Raw genomic sequence first — 20,787 nt, 5'->3', positions numbered from 1 at the left:
GTCCTCGATATTTATTTTAGCCACTCAATACAACTGTAGAGGTGGGCCAGGCACCTGCGCAGTACAAGTTAAGAGAGATAGCTTTTTGTAGGGGTGGGAATCACCAGAGGCCACAATACGATATCATCACGATACTTATGTCACTATTATTGCGATTTTAAAGATATTGCAATATTCTGCAATATACTGTAATTTTTTTACCTTTCCCCAACTTCAAATTTTGCCCCAATTTAAAATTATGTCCCCAAAAGAAAACTTTGTCAACATCTGTTTTATCTAAAAAGATACATTTCTCTGTTTGTTCATCTCACTTCAATTTTATTGCTGCAAAATGAGATTGTCAAGCAGACAAACTGACCAACACATATATATAATAAAAGATCGATACTTGCCGTCTGTGTATCGATACAGTATTGCCACGGAAAATATTGCTATACTATGCTGTATCGATTTTTTCCCCCCACCCCTACTTTTCTGTCGCACACACGTCTGCGTGCCTAGAAACCATGGCAACAACAACAGACTCCATTTCAACAACAAAGCATTGTTCACCAACCTGGCATACACTTTGCAAAGTTTACGGTGCATTTGCAGCTTTCTCTTCGGACATCTGGGAAAGGGTCGACGATAGTTCTCTGCAGTATTTTGATCATTTCGGTCAGATACGGCGCTAAATGCTTCCCGCACACCTCCACCGTCAGAGTCAACATCTCCACGGCCGACAGTCGAAGCTCCTCCGCCGGCTCCAGGATCTCTTTCTCCCCGAGCCTCTGAGCCAGACATGGCATGAGATAGAGCAGCGACTCCTCCGGTTTGGGGACACAGCGAATAAACTCTGTTATCATCGTGATCGCGGTTTCTCTGCATCTTTCCATCGGGTCTGACAGACATTTGAGGAGAGGCTTGAGGAGGACAGAGAAAACCTCCTGTAAAACGCTGCTGGAAAGTCCTTTATCTACAGTCTCTCTCTTGATTAGCTCAAGAGCCCTCTTTCTTGTCGCCTTGTTGTCTTCGTTTAGACAGTTTAAATGTCGAGCGAGTCCTCTTAAAACTTCAGAGACAGCATGCTCGTCTCCAGCCGCCATCGCTGCCATCTTGACTGTCGTTATGACAACATGCAGCACGACAAACAAACGGCTGCTTTACGGTAGCTTCCGATTCAAAATCTCAAACTTTATTCGCATTCACAACATTTTTCTCTTGTATCCATGAGAGCAAGCGCTCACCCATTTTAAATGTTCCCATTTGTGTTGACAAAACTCAATCAGTTGTCAGCTCTAAAAAATAAAAAAGCAATCGTTTTATGTTTGCAGCAATATTAACAACAAATCGCCTTAGAATTAAATGACAATAATTCTTATTTTAAAGCAGTCAGCCAAACTTTCTGCTGAGTACAAATAACTTCACAATTATATGATTATTTTGGTGATTTCTCATAAAGCAGACTTATCTTCAGTCACATCGAAAAAAGGTCGGAGTACCAATTAAGCAAAGGCCATTTATAATGATTTGATTGACATTACCCTCAGAATAATTTAATATGCATCACTAAAGCAGAATATTCAGCAGAAATAATATCCTATATTTGCTCCAGGCAGTGGCGGTTCTGGGGGTTGGCCATTTCTCCCTGTAATAAAGCCTCAACCCCCCCTCTGGCCCCTCTAACTGTGGCAAACATGATCATACATTTTTAACCCCACCTGTATCCCCAAAGAGTGGATATTATTCATGTGCAGTGATAAATAAAATGTACGTTAACACTGAATGAGTATTTTATATTGTTTGATATGTGTATCGTTAGTCTTTTGTACACTTTTGCTTAATGTATTTGGTACCCCTAAAATCACATGTGGCCCCAGCCTGGAACCTCCATTTGAAATGGTCTAGAAACACCACTGGTTCCAGGACATAGTCTGGCACTGAATCAAACATCCTTTTTCTGTATCTCAGCGAGCGCACTCATGATGAGTGCCGTAACTATTATGAACATTGACATAAGGTCATGTTTAAAAAAACAATCTGAAAATGTCTGGGTTTTGTTACAGTTAAACATACACATTGATTGGCTCAAGTAAACAAAACGAAAAATAATTTAGGGTTACTAGCCTAAACCAAAGTTTTATTCCTGACAGTGTGGAGAAGGCTGTTAAAACAACATTTAGAGTTTCATATTGGGAAAAACTATTTTTTTAGTTTTAAAATCAGCTTTATTGGCCAAGTATGTGTACAAATACAAGGAATTAGACTCCAGGTGTTGCTCTAGTAGGGAAGATAGAAACAGACAGCTAAAAACAAGGAACAGCTGAGGTATAACATATGACAAGCATAAACATATGTAGGTCTACAGTGTCTATAATGTAAACTGTAAACAAAAATACATTTAGTGCAAAGAGTGCTGGAATAAATAAGGACATATGAAAAATCCACACAATTTTAGCCAGTATCCTTTATGGAGTCTGGTAAGAATTGTGTGAGAGGGAAGAGAGGTGGGTGGTCGGCTGGCCCTCGATGTTACTTTCAGGGTTTCTCTCTCGGCCTAAATAGCGTAGCCTACGCATACAGTCTGTCTTCATATTTACAGATAAACCCTGTTCAATGTTACTGAAATACACCCCAATCCCTTTTCAAGGTGGATGTTTCCTTTAAATATGTTTAACCTGCAAATGCACTGGCGCGTGGCCTCGAGAGAGTACCGCTGCGGTCGAGAGGATGACAGATTGACGTCATCGGGACTGACGCAGAGCGAGCCGAGGTATCAGAGAGGCAGAGCAGCAGCAGCACCACCAGCATCCCGGCTAACCAACGGTACCTCACCGATCTCCCATCATCAGCCAAGTGGTTTCTCACTGAGCATCCTCCAGAAAGAACGGTAGGGACAGCAGCGAGAGCACCGACTACTAGACCGTGTTTTTAATGAACCCATCGGTTAGGCTCAAGCCCTTCATAGCGTTTACATCTCAGTAAATTGCCCTTCGTTGTGGTTTGGTTGTCATTATAAGGTTAGCAGAGCTAGCAGGGCTAGCTGTCTATTGGATGCAACTAAACAGGTGCTCGTTAATCACGAGATTCACAGTATGCATGGCAATATTGTTATACGTGGCACTGTTTTGTTGTTTGCTGTGAAGAAAACTTGGTAGATGTCATGCCCTAAAGGCATTTATCATGCATTAAAAAAAAGAAAACATCGTAGACGTGATTTCCATATGAGGAAGTGATACGGGGGAGTTAGCTACACCTGTTCAGCTTCCTGTCTTGCTATGAGACATGCTGCTATGTTATTTGACATAACTGTAGTCTGACATAATTGTAGCTGTTGTCATTATATAATTGGCTTTGCATCCAACTGCTGAAGTGTTTACTTTCACAAGTAGCATTTCCGTTTAAGCCAGTTTCCAAAACGTTCATGTTCAGTCATCTTCACACAAAAAATGGCCATGCATTAGTAATACATCTGTTGTGCATGAGGTGTGTATACCCCACTTAAATGCCTCTGTTAAATACTGTTCATGTCATTTAGAGGCAATTAACCATAACCCTCTTTTTTGGGCTCCTTCTGTCACATGCCCACAATCAAACACAGGGAAAAGGTATGCACATTTGCCCAGGGGTACAATTTTACTAATCATATGTCGACCAAATAAGATCTTAAAGCAGACCTGCTCATTTATATGCAACATTGGCCACAATAGTCTAATACACCCACATAGCCTATATTAAATGGATATGGTATAAACAAAATAGCAAACTCCCAGTTGACCAATTTATATTGCTTTATGGTGTATATATCGTCATATCGCCCCAACCCTATAACTGCAGCACCATGTTTTTTATTGGTTATTGGTTATTTACAAAATGAGTCATCTTCTTCAACTAAGACAGGTAACATACAATTGCATCAATCATCAGACACTGTCATGTTTTGCAGTTCATGTCATGAGGTGGTTCCTCGACAGGAACCATAAGCAACAGGGTGTGAAATGTCCACTCACCTCCATTCCACGATTCATTGCTCCTCCATTCTCTATCCTACTTTCCTCTTATCATACTGTATGCGCTGCATTTCCCCCCCTCCTTTGCCCCTGTTCTACCCCCTTCTCTATTCTGCTTTCCCTCCCCTCCTCTCATGGTCCACCCTGTTTTCTCCCACTGCCACAGAGATAAAAGATAAGATGGCCACCTCCTCCTCCACTCTGGAAGAAGACGAGAGTTTGAAGGGCTGTGAAATATTTGTGCAGAAGCATAACATCCAGCAGATCCTCAAAGAGTGCATTGTGAACCTCTGCATCGCTAAGCCTGAGCGTCCTATGAAGTTCCTGCGGGAGCATTTTGAAAAGCTGGAGAAGGTTGGTGATAACAAAGTTTTGTATGATTTAGATTTCTTAGTCTGAGTCTCTCTGTCATGTAGGGGCTCCGTGTTGCCTGAAATCTTGTGTGGCGAGCTTGAAGTTGGTAATTATAATGTACTTTAAACCTAAATACAATATATGACATGAATGTTCATTGCAGTGTGTGCCAGTTACCAAGTAGGGATTTCTTGTCTGATTTCTCTGATATCAATATTTTCTCACCATGTATCACAATACAGCCTATGTAAATAAAATAGTCTATAAATGACACGAGTGGTTATTACAGGCTCAGTTACATGCTGTAATGCTGTTTTAATGTTGTGGATACTTGCATGTGTAAAAAATACACACCTCATCAAGTGTGCTGGTATTTCATCTGTACCGTGCACTGTGCACAAACGCTGTTTTATTTGTTTGTTACATTGTATCTCTTCAACCGATGTTTGTAACACCATCACATATGAGCAGACAGAGAACATCCCAGTTAGTTACTGTGTTAAAGTAACAGACTGTGCTCAAACTGTTATAAAAGAGCTTTCATTTTTCATCCTATAATAGGAGAATCCATTAGGGAATGTGAGAGGAGCACCCATAAAAGGCCAGTGTCCTGTTTGCAGGCTCGGGGAACAAACTGTTTGTATCGGCCTGTCTGTCTATGAGCAGAGAGACACAAGAGGTGACACATTCATTTAATAATAGCTACAGAGATTAGAGTAGGCTTTTGCAACAAGAGGGAAAAGAAAGATAGCTAGAAAACAGGTCAAACAGGGCAACCTCTGTAGAACATTCATTGTGGCTGACAAACAGTGTGTGTTTGTGTCTGTCTCTTTTAAGCAAATGTGTTGGCTCTGACTGGCACCTCTACAGTGGCAAGATAGTTTTTACATGAAAGTTGCTTCACTGACTCCTGCTATATTTATTAGGAGATTTTTGAGCTAAATATCTTTCAATCTACTAGCAGGCACACCATACTGCTGATTTAAAGTTATAAGAAGGCTAATACTATCAGTTTTTCCTTTTTTTTTTTTTATAAAGGATCGTAGGATATACATATGTCAGTTGTTATTGTGCCTAATGTGCAAGTTAAGTTTTCTCCAAAATAAGGTTTCCCAGAGTTTAGCCTCAGTGGATGTTCTTTCCCAATGCTTGTCTTTGATCAGGCAGAAGCACAGATGGGTAGTTTGATCATATGATTTTTATTTGTTTAAACAATGGGCTCTACTCTTTCACTCCTGCTAGAAACAGGTCACAAAGGTGTATGAGAGGGAGCTGTAGGCTGTCGCTGGTTGCCCTGAGGAGAGTTTAGGCTTTAGAAAGTAGTCTCCAACAAGAGAAGTGATTGTGAAGCACCATCAGATATAGCAGGGCTGAAGTTCAGCATCCTGATGCCCGGAAGAGGGTCACCATCCTTGCTGCTGGGATGTGTGCGTCTGTACTAGCATGTGAGAGTCATCTGATTTAAAAAAAAATCTGAAAAATCAAAGACTTGATCATGTTATACAAGTAATGATGTATAGTGAATTATATTTATTAATGTATTGTCCTGGTATTTATTTATCTATACAGACCAATCAAACCCTTATTTACAACAATCTGCGCCTAGAACATTACAACACAGGTTTTCAGGACAGAACCAACAAAAAATTCCAAATGAAGGCTAGACTGTTCTCTTTAATATGTCCTACAGACTTGTTTATGTGTTTGCATCTGTCTGCTGTAAGAATCTGGAGCAGTGATCCTCGCAGAGCTCTTTGGCCAAGGAGACAGCATTGATAGTGGAGCTTCTTCTGCTGTTAGTGGGGACTGTAATGCTGCATAGTCGGAGAAGCAGCATGAATACTAATAGATGTGATGGAGCTCAACAGAAGCATACAGTAGCAAGTTACAAGTGATTCATGCTGTAATATGACTGCACGCTTGCACACTGTGTTTTCTAGCTCAACAACAAATGGGAAGACATGCAGGAAATTTGTCACAGGTCGAATTCGAACCCTGGACCTCTGCGTCGAGGAATAAACCTCTCAGTATATGTGCGCCTGCTCTACCACTGAGCCAACCCGGCCACCATCAAAGCTTTTCTGTTGTGATCAAAACCCGTTTATGTTTAACATATGCAGAGCAGGTTGTATGAAAAGTAGTTAGTCATTTACAAGTTCTTTGAGAAGGAAATATAAGAGAGAGGAAGATCATTTTATATTTCTTACATTATCTAAATAGCTAGCATAGATAAATAGGCTATAGAACACATGGGCCTTTATTTTCCTGAAACTGGGCTTTGGTGTCCAGACGCGACATTGCATTGTGTACAAGTGGCTGGTGAAAGATAATGCATTGTTAGGTGGGAAACATTATTGCATGTGACATGCTCCACTCACTGCAGTACATATCTCTCACAACCTGTGCAACAACGTAATGTATGTCAACGTAATGTCATGTATGTCATCTCTGCTCAATCTTGCTGCCTGTGCGACCGCAGCTACACTTTTCATCACACTATCTCTACTGCTGTTGCTTACATATAGCATTTACCTAGCCCCATCCCCACCTTGGAATCACCCTGTAGGCTCTGATTATAGTGTCCTCAGAGTTGTTTTTTTTTATTCTAATTTTTGTTTTCACTCCTCAATCTCCCCCTTTGCGTGTGACTGATGCCGCAAACATCAAATACTGTCATTTAAAAAGCAATCGTCTGACTGCTTACATGATTGCAAAACTAACAGCTCCGCATAATATTTCTGTTTACATGACAGGAAATATTATTTTGATTTCCCAGAGGAAATGAGATTTGGACTTTTGCTTAAAAAAAAAAAGTGCCCCAGTATCAAGAGGACTCAAATGGAAGACACATCTGACACTGTTGCAGTGTTTTTAATTAGTTTAGGTTTCCCCAACAATCTTTGACTTCCAAAAAAAGACACTTGATTCACACCGTGAGGCTGTCATCTTAAACTTAGAATGTGTTTGCACATGCACATAATGACACTATGATCATATGTTATCATTGATGCTTAAAAAGCATATATTAGGGTAGCAAGGGTCTAAAGTATGGCTTAAGGAGAAGCGCTTGAAATGAAATCACCTGGTGTATACAAGTTGTTAGAATAAAAAAAAAAACTTCAGCCTTTTAGCCCTCTGGGGTCCACAGTTGCACAACACAGAGGCAAGCCTTCTAAATCTGGGCTTGTGTTGTTAGATCAGTCATTTGTGGAATTGGAAAAGGCCATGTTTGTTTTTGTGGTGTCCCAGTTATTTAAGAGGCTTATAGTGCTCCTTTCCCCCTGCGCAGGGTAACTTTGAGGACAATATTTGGTCCATTTATGTCCATTCATTCTGGATTTCATTTTCTGTCTTGTATTGTTATTAACCTTTATCAGTGTTCCAGTAGTTCAAGACCATTTTTAAATGCAAAACATATGGAACTTTAAGAATTTTGTTGAATCAAGGTGTCAGGTATTGTCTCTGAAGCTCTTGTTCTCAACAGAAAATGCACTTTGTCATCACATTTTCTCCTGCACGTCACCCTCTATGTTTGTCTTTGTTTCTCTTTCTTCACTCTCAGCCATTTTCGTCAGCACTCGACGCCCACTAGAGGCGGTAACCTAGGCAACAGTAGAATGAGCGTGTGTTGAATGAGCCCCTTTATTTACAAAGTTAAGTCCATCTCTCCTCTAATGTGTTCAAGTTTTTTTTTTGTGTGCCAATTACAATTAGTATTCTTTCTCCCCCTTTGCCAGACCTAACCTAACCTCATATCTGCGTAGGATCCATTTCATACGGCATTCTCGAGCTTATCTTGAAAATCTTTTTTCTCTGTCTCGGTTTCTCCATCGTCCGCTCTCACAGTTTTGTTCTTTGATGTTATGTTTTTTCCTGTCTTCCTCCACATACATTCTTCCTTTTCTAACTTTCTTTCTTTCTTTCTTCCTGAGTTTTTTCTATCTTGGTTTCTATTTGGTGTCTCTCTTTTAACACACACACACAAACTTGAGAGCATACAATCATTAGTCTGACTAGTTTTAACTTTTGTTTTGACATAATAACATGTCTTTGGTACTCAGCTGACATTATGAATGGGAAAATAACAGGCGTCTCACTCCTTTTCATCCTGCCTATTAATGCATGGTAATGATGCCTTTGATCCTTACAACAGTAGATTCAGATGGGTGTTCTCATCTCCCCCACCTCTATCAGCTCAGCTCAGTGTGGAATTTGCATCTCAGTGAGTAGTGAACCTTAATTTTTGGCACACTATAGTGTAAAAATAAATTTTATGGCACACCTTAGCAGAGTTTTGAAAGTAATCTGACATCTCTTAACTGACGTTTTCTATTTGTTAGTGTGTTTCTCACTAGTATTAGTAGTAGCGTTACACTACATTTACAGTAGAATACCTGTAATTAGGCAGTAAGTTTGTTTCTTATTAATACAGAAGCGTGTTGTGCTCTCCTATGAACAGCAGAGATATTGAAACAGTGATTATTAGACTGAATGTGCCAGGACTGAATGTGTGAGTCTGGATATGTCACTCAGTATATCAAGTGAGCAGCTTCCACCGAAGATGTTTTATTGAAATAGGTTCATTGTGTGTGCCCGTATTGCTCAGTTGGTAGCACAGGCGCTCCACGATGCAGCGGGTCCGGGTTCGACTCTGGCCTGTGTCCCTTTGCTGCATGTCGTTCTCCCCTTTCATGTCTTCAGCTGTCCTTTAAAAATAAAGGCCGAAAATGCCCCAAAAAATTATCTTAAAAAAAGAAAAAGAATTAGGCTCATCTCGTCTTCATTAAGCTTAACAGTGTTTTCTGGCATCCCATGACCACCGCCATTTATAAGAACCAACTTGCAAAGATTCCTGGTTCCTTTTGTGGCACTTTTTTTCCACAGAAGACTTTCTCCTCTTTCTATTACTTTCCGTGAGAACACATCTGATGACGTTAAATGCATCTCTCTCTTTCTCCATCAACACTTTGATCATGAAAATACCACCTGCACTGGCAACTAAATGTTCAGCGCACTCCTCAACTCCATCTGCGTGTCTGTGGTGCTTGGATATGAGTCTAAGCACCAAATTGTGTGACTACATGCCTCAGCACTTTTCTATAATCTCAAATCAAAACTTAGGACCCATTGAAAATGTAGCTTTGTCATCTTTTGGGGTGCTGTTCCCCATTAATAAAGCGAACAGGTTTAGTAAAATCCCTTTCTGTCTTGTTTTTTACAAGGCCCTTGCAGAGGAGCAGTTGCTAAACAGTTTCTGCCTTTTTCTGTATAGTGTATCTGTTTGTAGTCATGTTATGTTGTGCTAAGGTTGGCACAATGCCCACTGTGTTCCTTACGCTCACAGGGCTGTCATAAGTTTGTGTCTCATGCTTCACTGCTGGCTTTTTACAATTTCTCCCTTAATCCTCTTGGCCTCTTATTTTTTCATTCCCCTCTCTTTCATCAGCAGCCATATCCATTTAAGTTTTGTCTCACCCACTAGTATCCCGTCTTTTATATATTTTGTTTCTTCTTGCTCTTTTCATGTATTTTCTTTGTTGACCTCCTTTTCTCCATCCAAAATTGGAATTAAATAAAACACACTCCCATTTCAGCATTCATTCATTGCCTTTAGAATACATTTAAAAGAGATTGTATTGTGCAAGGCTTGAAATGAATTAGCTACAAACTAAAAGCTCTACTCTCATTGACATGCAATATACTGTATTTAGTTTTTCATCACACAATAAATGTACTTAAATGATTAATCAATTATGAAAATAGTTTTAAAATTAATTTTCTGTTTGAAAAAATAAGAATAAAAATAATTTATTACTTTAATTAATTGTTTTTATTCTTATGTTTTCAGCTCCAATATTGTATTTATTGTACTTATTTACTTTATTACTTTGGTTTTATTACATGACATGACTGCCTAAGCACTTTGTAACTACCTTAGGAAAAGTGGTATTTAAATTAAAGTATTTCTACACCCCTTTAACCTTAATTTTGTCCCCTGTTTTTGGTTTTAAAATATAACATAACAGCATCAAGAAAGTTAGACCTCTTTCTTTGTGTCTCTACATCTCTACTGTATGTAGGCCAGTGTTGCATTGATTATACAGTATATTGGTGCCTAGCGTCCCTCAGCATCATAAACCATGTTGAGTAAAATTATTTTTTACCGTACTGCATCAGCTCTGTTTGAAAGATCCTATCACATTGCATTATGAGAGAGTTCCTCACCCACTGTCTGTCAGTCGATCAGTCAATCAGCCACTGTCTCGCCGTCCCCTGTAAGATGAGAAGCCTTTCTGTGCTGCCAGCCATTCAGCTGTCACCAGAACCTATCATAACAAATCCGCCAGTTCCTTCAAAGGCCTCTGATTGACAATTTGTCAGGAGGGTTTGGTTGTTTGTTGAGTCTGCTGAGAGCATTAGAATTAGGTGTAGCTTTGGATTATCTCCCCTATATTCTATGTTTCTTTTATGTTGTTTCAGTCTTCCTCTTGTTTTGCTCTTTAACTATTTAGACCAAGCTACATATGTGTGTGCCAGGTTGTGTATGCAAACAGCATATTAGCAACACAGGTCTAGAATATTCAGTTTATCGTCACAAACGGTATGTACCATACACAAGTTTGTAGCACAGTATAATTGGTTTCTTCAGCCTCTGTGTTCACTCATCACCACCATGCTGGGAGTAGGGTATTCTGTCAAATCAGCCTAGGGGGCAAGCAGTGACCCGGGCCTAAACCTCCTCCCAAGCCAACCCTGGGGCCCCTACAGGTAAATCGGACCCCCAGCCCCTGTTTCCCTGGTGGTCCTTCTTTGTCCTCTCTCATCTGCCCGTTGCATGCCTCCTTCCTCCCTAACTAACCTGTGGTTGGTGTGAGAGAAAGAGAAAATGTTTAAGGTGTAAAGCCCTGGGACAGAGAAGTGACGATTCGAGATTGGCAGTCAAATTAGGCTCCTTAGATTGAGTCATCGAATAGTCGACTATTCTGAGCCATCCCTACAAGATATACTTGTGAATATAAATATTTCCAAGACACATGCAATGACCATGTCATGCAACTGCTGAGTTAGGGTACTGGCACCTTTCTTTGGTCCAATTCATGCACTGGTTAAAGATCTTTAGAGACACCTACAGAAACTACACTGTGTGTAAAGGATGTTTGCCTGAGCAGTTCACTAATGTTACACCCAGGCATAGCATTGGGAAAGCAGGTAGAATCATTTGGTATTACTAGCAGATTGCATACAAATTTTAGGGCTGCAATTAACAATAATTTCCATTATTGATTAATCAAAGATTATTTTCTTGATAAATCGGTTATCAGTATTTTCTTTAAAATGTCAGAAAAAAGTGAAAAATGTCCATTACAATTCCCCAAAGCCTAAGCTGACATATTCAAATGGGTTGTTTTGTCAAACCAACAGACAAAAATCCAAAGGTATTGTGTTTATTATTTCAGACTAAGGAAACTAGCAAATATTCACATTTGAGAAGCTAGTTTTTGTAAAGATTTACTTAAAAGGTTCATTGATTAGCAAAAGTGTTGCAGATTAATTTTCTGTCCATTTACTATGCATTGATGATGCATCAACAGAGTTTCAGCTCTAAATAATTCCCTTTTGTGAAACGTATCTTATAGATTGGTTGAACGTACTCAAAGCAGTGAACAACAGCGACCCCTCAATAACGAAAGAACTCCCACTAAAATCCTGCAAGCATGAGAAAACTGTACTCTTGCTCATGCTGTGAGTCTTGGCTGTCATAGTGTAACAACAGTTTACTCACGATTACTTGGGATGGAAAGGCTGGTCCCCAGAAGTTTATTTTAGAATTAAGACTTGGTTGGAGTGTAAGTTTTGTTAATAGTTTTTAGCAGTTAGATTTGAGGGTTGAGTAAAAAAAAAATGAAAAAAGAATGTCATAAATGGAGAGTTACCATTAGGATAGGAGTGTGTGTGTGTTGCAGCCATAGAGAGTGAACATCATTTCATAGCCAGGAGGTCAGCTCTGCACACACACACACACACACACACACACACAACACACACACACACACACACACACACACACACACACACACACACACACACACACACAGTCCTAATACAGCAGCAAACTTTCTGTCCATTGTGGTGCTGTAATGGTGTGGAACAGAGTGATGAGTAGACTGTTAGCTCTGCTGGTGGATCAGCTCTCCATGCTTCATTACCTGTGTGTGTGTGTGTGTGTGTCTCTGTGTGTGTGTGTGTGTGTGTGTGTGTGTGTGTGTCTCTGTGTGTGTGTGTGTGTGTTTGTGTGGTACATTGTTTTTGGTTCACTCGCATGCTTTCAGCTCTGACAGTGGAGAGAGAAATTGTCTCTGTCACCAGATTAGGGCAACCTAAGGTAACCGCTTATGAATGCTTCCTTTTTTTCTAACTAATATCAGAAATTAACTTCATGGAAGAACAGATATTTTGATGTATTTGTGCTGTGAGCCTACTGAGCCTCTCTGATGGGTTCAGTGCTTGCGCTGATGGGTGGTTGGGCTGATTAATATTGGTTAGTCATAGCTATTAGGATGAGAGTTATAAACTTTTGTTCATATCGTATTGGTGCAAATTGGTTCAGGGAATGAACAAAACAGGAGTAGCCATTTTAATATGACTCATCATCCATCAGTGAGTTAAAATTTGAATTGATAAGGGTTTAATAACAGTGACTTTTTGAGAGAGTGTGGGGATTGCATGTGTCATCTTTTGTCTGTGTCTCCATTCTTTGGTATATCACTGACCCACAGTTACTGTGTTTCTAATGGAAAGTCCACTTTTTACAGAGCTTCTGTGTCCTGCTTACGTCTGTGTCCTCTGTCTCCTCTCCCTCCTCTCCTGTCCTCTTCTTCTCTCTCTGGCACCCAGCCGTCAATGATGACGCATAGAGAGCAGAGGAGAGAAGGAGGGAGGGTGGAGGAGAGAGTCTGACATAGGCTTATATCACCGATAATAGAATGGAAAATACAGTATATTTGGTAAATAAATGAAATAAATGGCAGGGTATTAAAATATGTGCACTGTGCTTTTGGAAAGATATTAAATGTTTGAAATAGAAAAACTAAATTACATTACCTCAGATTGAGATACGATTGCAACAAGGTAAAATGGTGGCAAAAACCAACTGCAGATGTGTGTTGCTTAGGTACTGTGCATAGCCCTGGAAATGATAAATGGCACTGCCTCAAAATGCCAAGCCTGGGTGTTGTTACAGAAGAGCTAAAGCAAGAAAAAGTTTGCCTCTGCTGCTGCTAAAGACACATTGCAGCCGTTCTCAGATCACCTTGGACTAATGAAGCCTCCTCTGTGGCTGCATTTACACGTATGAGACATCGAAAGTCATGCCGCATGTGTTTTCTGTGTTTGAGAATTGGGGCCAGAACAGAATGAGGACTTGTTGGAGCCAGACACAAAGTCCTCACTTGATGCCTGACCCTCTGACCTAAGAGGAAAGCGTGTGGGTGGCGCTGGAAATCAGTAAGGAGTGAGGAAGACACTGCTTGGTACAGAACAGTGTCTGGCACACACTGGGAATGTATGGGACGATGATGTATTGATGTATCCCTATGGGAATGTTTGGAGTCATAGAGCCACGCACAAGACTCCATTTGATTATAACAGAAGTCCGCGTTGAGGGGGGTGGGGGGATTGGGGGTGCGGGGGAATGGTGACATTTTCCCTTCTGTGAACTGAATCACTGTAGATGTGTGAGAGACAGAGATCTGTCAACAGGCATCAGAACTGGTGCGTTCTGTGCGTGTGTGAATGAAGGTGTGAGCCACCGTTGCTTCCTGCTCCAATTTACCGCCAACTATTCAGATGCTCACAGTGCCCAGTTGTCATAGTGACAGGGGGGAAGCAAGAGGAGCCCGCTTAGTGCGCCACCTGATTGTGACTGTGTGCGCGCGCGAGAGAGAGGGAGAGTGAGGGCTGGAAAGCAGAGACAGAGAGTTGCGCAGGAGCAATGAAAAGACGGGCTTTTTGCTGTGATCAGTGTTTTCATCAGTAGTCTTGTTCTTCAGCTGTGGTGTCGTGGGGATTGCAGACATTTTGCCACTCGTGCTCTCTCACTCTCTCTCACACACAAACTTGGATTCTCTGATTACTCGCGGACACACACACACCCTCAAAGCTGAGCGTGCTCGCACACACAGACACGCACGCACGCACGCCACACCACAACACAACACATACACACAGCGGTCGCTGTACTAGTATGGCAAGATGCTGCTACTGCGGTGTGGCATGTGTGTCAGGTGTGTATGAGATGGGGATCAAAGTGTGTTGATTCCCATGCACACTTTGACACACTCACACTTTGACTTGATGCCTGGTGCCTCTGACAGGCTGAGGGACGTACAGCACACCTGGCCAGGGGCCCTCCATGCCATGGTAAATACCTCTGCTAACAAATTTAGCCTGTAGTTAGCCTCCTGGAGCTAACCTGTATGGTCTCATACAGGCAGGAGCAAGTAGTATACAACACTGTGTTTGTTGTTGAAGCGTGTGAAGTTTTGTTGCAAGGTAAAGATGCTTGGTAATACCGCGCTTTAGTGAGTGTGTGTGTGTGTTAATAGTGATTCTGACTTGTAGTTTTTTTCTTGAGCGACATGTATGTATTTGCAGTGCTTGAAAGGAAGGGAAGCGTTATGTTTGTTTTGGCTTTGCCTTTGCTGTGTTTAGAGGGTGTGGTGTGTTACCTGATTGCAGAACTTTCCAACTTGATTAAGCTGGAGCATGTGAGCTCTCCTCTCACCCTGCAGTCTGCCTGTGCATGTGTTGGTGAGATTGTGTGTGTGCCTGTTTTGATGCTGCTCTCTGGCTCTACCTCCTCTCTTCTCCTCCTGCTGGCTGTGTTCCCTCAGGCAGTGACTCTGCGTAAGCAAGAAGTTTGTGTGTGTGTGTGTGTGTGTGTGTGTGTGTGTGTGTGTGTGTGTGTGTGTGGGGGGAATCTGCATTTTACACAGACAGTGAGCAAACCGTAGGAGCAGGAGAGACACAAAGTCAAACAGAGAATGGAGTGGAATTAAGAGAGATAGTCTGTGACATAAAGATCATTAGATGAAAGGATACCAACTCACAGAATGAGTGAAAGTGCAAGCTGAAGTGTCTAACTGGCTGCTGTTCTGTATCATTATAGCATTGTTGTATTACTGTTACCGTCCCCATTACATTATGCTGCTGGAATGATCAAAAGAGATAGATGAGAAAGAATTTGCAGAGTCGTGAGGTCTGGATTTGACGGTTTCGTTTTGTCTCAGTTTTCAGGTAATATGACAGCCTCCTCGCCGCCACCTCTTCTCTCCACCTCTCACTCGGGTTCTCTGTCTCTCTGTCATCTTTGCGATCGCTCTGTCACAGGTTGTCTCTCTCTTCCTCTCTGTCTCTGTCTTTCCCTTCCTGTCAAGTATATAGGCAGAGTGAAGCAGCAGCAGCAATTTCTGCTGCCTGCTCATGCACTCAGTAATCACTCTGCTCCCAGGTGCTCTGGGTGTTATTTTTTTTTCTTTCTCCCCTCTCCCGGTTCACTGAGAAAACAGTTGCCTCACTATGTTTCAAAGAAAATGGTGGTACTCTAAATAATACAACGCACTCCAAAATTTTGAGAATGAAAAATGACTTAAGCGATTAATGATACAAAAGCAGGTGATGAATTTTCTGGTGATCACATCAACATCAAACATTCTATGGTCGTTCAACTAAGCACTTACCATAATAAGAGGCTTTTCTGGAGGACATAAAGCCATTTGAATATTAGTATTATTGTCTCCTCGGTTAGGAAAGACTGTCCTGAACTCCTTAACAAAAATTGGTGAATATATTTTTGAATATATGGATTGTTGAAGTCATCAATAATGAGGTAATCATGAACATTTCTACTGCAAACTAAAGCGAATGTAGTGGATTTAAAAAATGAAATAGAAAAAAACAAGACTAAAATGTACCCAGCATTGTTATAAACCCAGCTTGCTCGTGCACACTAGTGTAGAAATACACAGAGCAGTGGATATTGGCTACCTTTGCACGAACTGGTGTCCCATTGCCCTTGTCCACAGCAGTGTCACACATTAACAAGCCTACAGTGGTTTTGTTGTGTACTTATGCAAATGTCTTAATCAAGTGTGCTATCAATAATTCATCACCCGCAGAGTGTTCAGTAGTTGAAACAATAGGCAGCCGGAGGCACCCTGTCTCCTCTTTGATGTCTTTATTCCGGAGAGGAGGAGAGTACCTGGCTGAGCCTTCTTCTCTCTGCATCTTCAAGCCTGCAGATATTAATATTTGATGCCTTTCACTTCATGCCACAGCAGCCAGATGTCCAGACAGCGTGCACTCAGGACTAGGACACGCCCATTGTACTTTCTTTGAGTTTGTGTTTATACAAACCTGTTATGTTGTCTGAACTGGTTAGGAATCCACATGATGCTTGTGGTTAGAAAGGGTGCTCAGAGAGGTTCATCAGCCCATCTTCATGTGATCGTTAGTGTAAGCAAAATAATAACAGATGCTCTCAGATGATCTTGTCTTCTTTTGCCTAAAGCTGCATCTATTTTTTTTTTTTTAATTGGGCACAGTTTTCTTAGGCCATCTGCTTATTTATATTTTGTTATACTTTTTTCTCTCTCCCCCAATGTGTGCCAGTGTGTCCCGCTAACAAATCTGTTTCTCCTCTTGTTTTACAGGAAGAATGCAAGCAGATCATGGCACGACAGAAATCTAACAGCCAATCGGACTCACACGATGATGAGGTTTCTCCCCCACCGCCCAACCCTGTTGTCAAGGCACGGCGCCGTAGGGGAGGGGTCAGCGCCGAGGTCTACACCGAAGAGGACGCTGTCAGCTACGTACGCAAGGTCAGCTTCGGAAGATGGATGCATATGCAAACGTCCATGCACAGACACAACAGCACACACAGCGAGTACATACCAAATGCTTGTTTATACAAACTGTTTGTTACATGCAGTCAATGCGTGCATATACAATAACACAGATTCACTCACAGCTGTTTGTTTTGCACAATCAATACATCATAGTAACAAACAATACAATAAAAAACTAGATTAATATGTTCATAAGTGACAGGGTGCTTATCCAAAGCCCTCCGCAGTATGAGACATTTAAAATACAGTTTAATAGAATCAAAAACATCAAGCAACCAAAATCAAATTTTTTTTTGTTGGATATTGGATGTGAAAAGAAGGAAATGGGTCTAACATTGCACTTTAGATGTGTGTGAATTTCCCACACCAGAAGTAATTTATATATTTCTATTTTATAGTGATCCATTATCTGTAAAAAAAAAATGTCTATGTTCTGTGCAAAATTTTCAATTAAAGAAAAGATAGAAAATAAATGTAAATTGTAAATTGTGTAAATTGTGTGTGCTGTAAAGTAGTTAGAAAAAATGAAATCGGAATCGGCTAAAATCGGTATCGGCTGGCCTAACTCAATGAAAATCGGAAATCGGAATCGGCCTAGAAAGTTGTTATCGGTGCATCTCTAGTAAACACATTCATTGAAACATCGTGAAAGTGGGAAGGGAGATAAGCTATGACAGCAGTTAATGAACAGACTTGGACACTTCAGAATTTATTTGCAGCAAAGTACACAGTTTGTTAGTCAGCTGATGAAGTGATGTATAGCACAGATGCTGAGATTCCACTCTGTGATTATAGATTGACTGTGATAGGCTCCACTCAGGTTTTTGCAGATCGTTGACATTTTCATCATGGAATTTAAAGATGGGCTGTTTTTATTCATGCCAGTCGTATTTGCTTTGCTCTAACTGAGCTAAACCACAAAAAGATGATTTCTGATTAACCCCCACATTTTAGGGCACCTTTAGAACATTTACATGCCAAAGAAACCTGGTTACTCTGAAAAATCAGGTTATGCAGGAAATAATCAGTAGAAACTGATTTCTGGAGACTACTTTGTTTCAGTTTTTGAATTAAATGACTTTGAATATGAGGATGCATTGCTACATGTAGTCAGATATCTTGCTGCCCTGCGTTGCTTTCTCTATCTTAATTCTTTGTCATGCACATGCGTACATGCAAAAAGTTGATTAGAAACCTGGTTACATATACAGTATACATGGCCAACAAATCAGCTTTCTCCAGCAGATCTCTAGCAGATCTCTAGCTGAAAAATTGGATTTTTGTAATCCCCTACAATGATTATAAAAACTGGGTTCCTCATATACATGTTGTTTAAGAAATCAGGTTATTGCAGAAAGCTGTGCATATAAATACACTGCTTGACTCAAGATCTGAGAATAAATTAAGATGTTTTTTTGTTTTATTTATGCTTGGATTTACCTTGCATCTCTAGTTTGTAAAAGAATATGACGGACAATATGGTCGAGAGATAAAGGGCAATACAAGCTAAAGTAAAGTGACTGTTTTCTCATTCTTGACAGCAAGGCGACGGTTAGTTATCTGTCATCTTGCAACCTGTCATGTGTCCATTTCACATTTTAATAGAGCTATTAGAAAAGGTTTTCTTTTGCCAGAAACTATAATTCACCTTTACTTACACACACATGCACACACACACACACGCACGCACGCACACACACACACACACACACACACACACACACACACACACACACACACACACACACACTCATATACTGTACATACATACACACCCTAATCATTTTATCATTGCCATGCTTGTTCATTTGTAATTAACTTGACACACCTTTAATTGCTGGGTAATGACAAAACTGCATGAGCCCCCGTCACCACACTGTAATCACATGGTCACTGGAGCATGCAATGTGTGTGTGTGTGTGTGTGCGTGCATGCGTGCGTGTATGTGTCAGGTGTGTGCACACACCCACATGCATCTGTGTTTATGGCTCTGAGGTCTCTACCAGACGCTGCAGTTATGTGTCATGGCAACGCGCCTGCCCCCATCTCCAGCCTCATTTTCTTCACTGTCCCTCACTATCTCACGGACTGACATACACGTACAAACGCACACACACACACACACACACACACACACACACACACACACACACACACACACACACACACACACACACACACACACACACACACAAGCAACAACTCACACTGCCACGTCAGCCGTATGTGAAAAATAAGTTAATTCATGTGCTCACTCACATTATTGCTTCAGTATGAGAGACCATTTAATCTGGCCATTGATGTAAAATGAGGTAACATGCATGCCCCCCGCCCTCTCTCACACACACACACACACACACACACACATACACACCGCGCACGCACGCACAACACCACACACACACACACACACACACACACACACACACACACACACACACACACACACACACACACACACACACACACACACACACACACACACACACACACATGCACTCTGTGCCAACATCTTCCTACATCATCAATTCCATTATGACTCCACTGTGAAATCTTTGCAGTTGTTAAACAGAACACAATCAATTAGCTAACCTTGCTCATTTGATTAAAAGAGCAATGCTGTAAATGCCATGGGTCTTAACAAATTGTGAGGCCTGTCCAGAGAGCACATTAACAGAATGAATTGCAGGGCTGGCATCAGCTTGTTGGGAACTAGTGTGTGACTCTCCTCTTGACAAGGTGGGAACAAAATGGGAATCATGTCCAATATTTCTTCTAACTTTGGATTCTTTTGCAATTAAATTAAGAACTTTGTATCAGAGCTAACATCAGGCTGTGTGTAATGCATTTTGCAGATGGAGGCAAATACTTAGCTTGTCACTAGCCAACTTTATTTTGTACTATTGAGTACACATGTAATATAGCAACCAAATCTGATCGGCTGCTTGTAGGCGTAGCTATGAAATCATTAGAAATCCATCTTTACCCCAACTTCCCCCCCCCCCCAAGTGGCTAGATCAGAATACCTAAACATCACCCTGGCAATTTACTGTAAAAAGGACAGTGATTCAAAAGCTGGTAACAAGCGGAGTGCCCTGACATTTAACTGACAGTACTGGGGCTGGATCTTGTGTAGGATGATAAAGTGGTTGACGTAAAATCAGAATATGAGAATTACTTCTACCGCTGGGTTTCTGTGTCCTTCTCTACCTCCAGGCCAGACCAGCCCAGCCTCGTTCTCTTTTCTGTCCACTAGCCAAGCCAGAGTACGGCCGATAGATAAAGTTTTGGTGCTTTTTATTTCATATGTGATGTGGTTGTGGTGTATTTCTGTGCATGTTGTGCACAGTGCTGCATGGTCGTCTTCATGTGGAGACATCTGTTGCTTTAACGTAATTACAGCCTACCCCCTCCTCTCTCTCCCTCACCACCAGAGACAAAACACATGCACACATGGACAGTACACAGTCCTCTCCCTCTTTAAGTTATTTTGCAGTAACAAGGCTTTAGTTTAGTCTTCTCACTCTTTCTCTTTC

General features: G+C 41.1%; 2 protein-coding genes across 6 annotated transcripts in view; one reads left to right on the top strand and one right to left on the bottom strand.

Annotated features, from left to right (window-relative positions):
- The window catches only part of LOC120575071 (dynein assembly factor 5, axonemal-like), a 24,867-nt gene extending 23,743 nt beyond the window's left edge, over positions 1-1,124 (bottom strand). The window contains exon 1 of one of the 2 annotated variants that reach the window (XM_039825670.1): positions 557-1,124. In XM_039825670.1, the coding sequence (XP_039681604.1) occupies positions 557-1,094 (538 nt within the window). In that variant the 5' untranslated portion in view covers positions 1,095-1,124. The remainder of the gene's footprint in view (positions 1-556) is intronic. The other variant, XM_039825669.1, reaches the window with a different exon arrangement.
- A 1,593-nt stretch (positions 1,125-2,717) lies between these two features.
- The window catches only part of prkar1b (protein kinase, cAMP-dependent, regulatory, type I, beta), an 86,503-nt gene continuing 68,433 nt past the window's right edge, over positions 2,718-20,787 (top strand). For 2 of the 4 annotated variants that reach the window (XR_005641817.1, XM_039824082.1), the window contains exons 1-3: positions 2,718-2,869; positions 4,156-4,343; positions 17,054-17,224. Coding sequence is in view for 3 of the 4 variants with exons in the window: in XM_039824082.1 (XP_039680016.1) it covers positions 4,170-4,343; positions 17,054-17,224 (345 nt within the window). In the remaining variant the exon portion in view is untranslated. Of the gene's footprint in view, positions 2,870-4,155; positions 4,344-12,615; positions 12,727-14,524; positions 14,763-17,053; positions 17,225-20,787 lie in introns of those variants that run through there. The other 2 variants (XM_039824084.1, XM_039824083.1) reach the window with 2 other exon arrangements.

This window comes from Perca fluviatilis, chromosome 15 (genome assembly GCF_010015445.1).
Source record: "Perca fluviatilis chromosome 15, GENO_Pfluv_1.0, whole genome shotgun sequence".
Lineage (NCBI taxonomy): Eukaryota > Metazoa > Chordata > Actinopteri > Perciformes > Percidae > Perca > Perca fluviatilis.
This window is presented reverse-complemented; position numbering and strand designations above follow the sequence as displayed.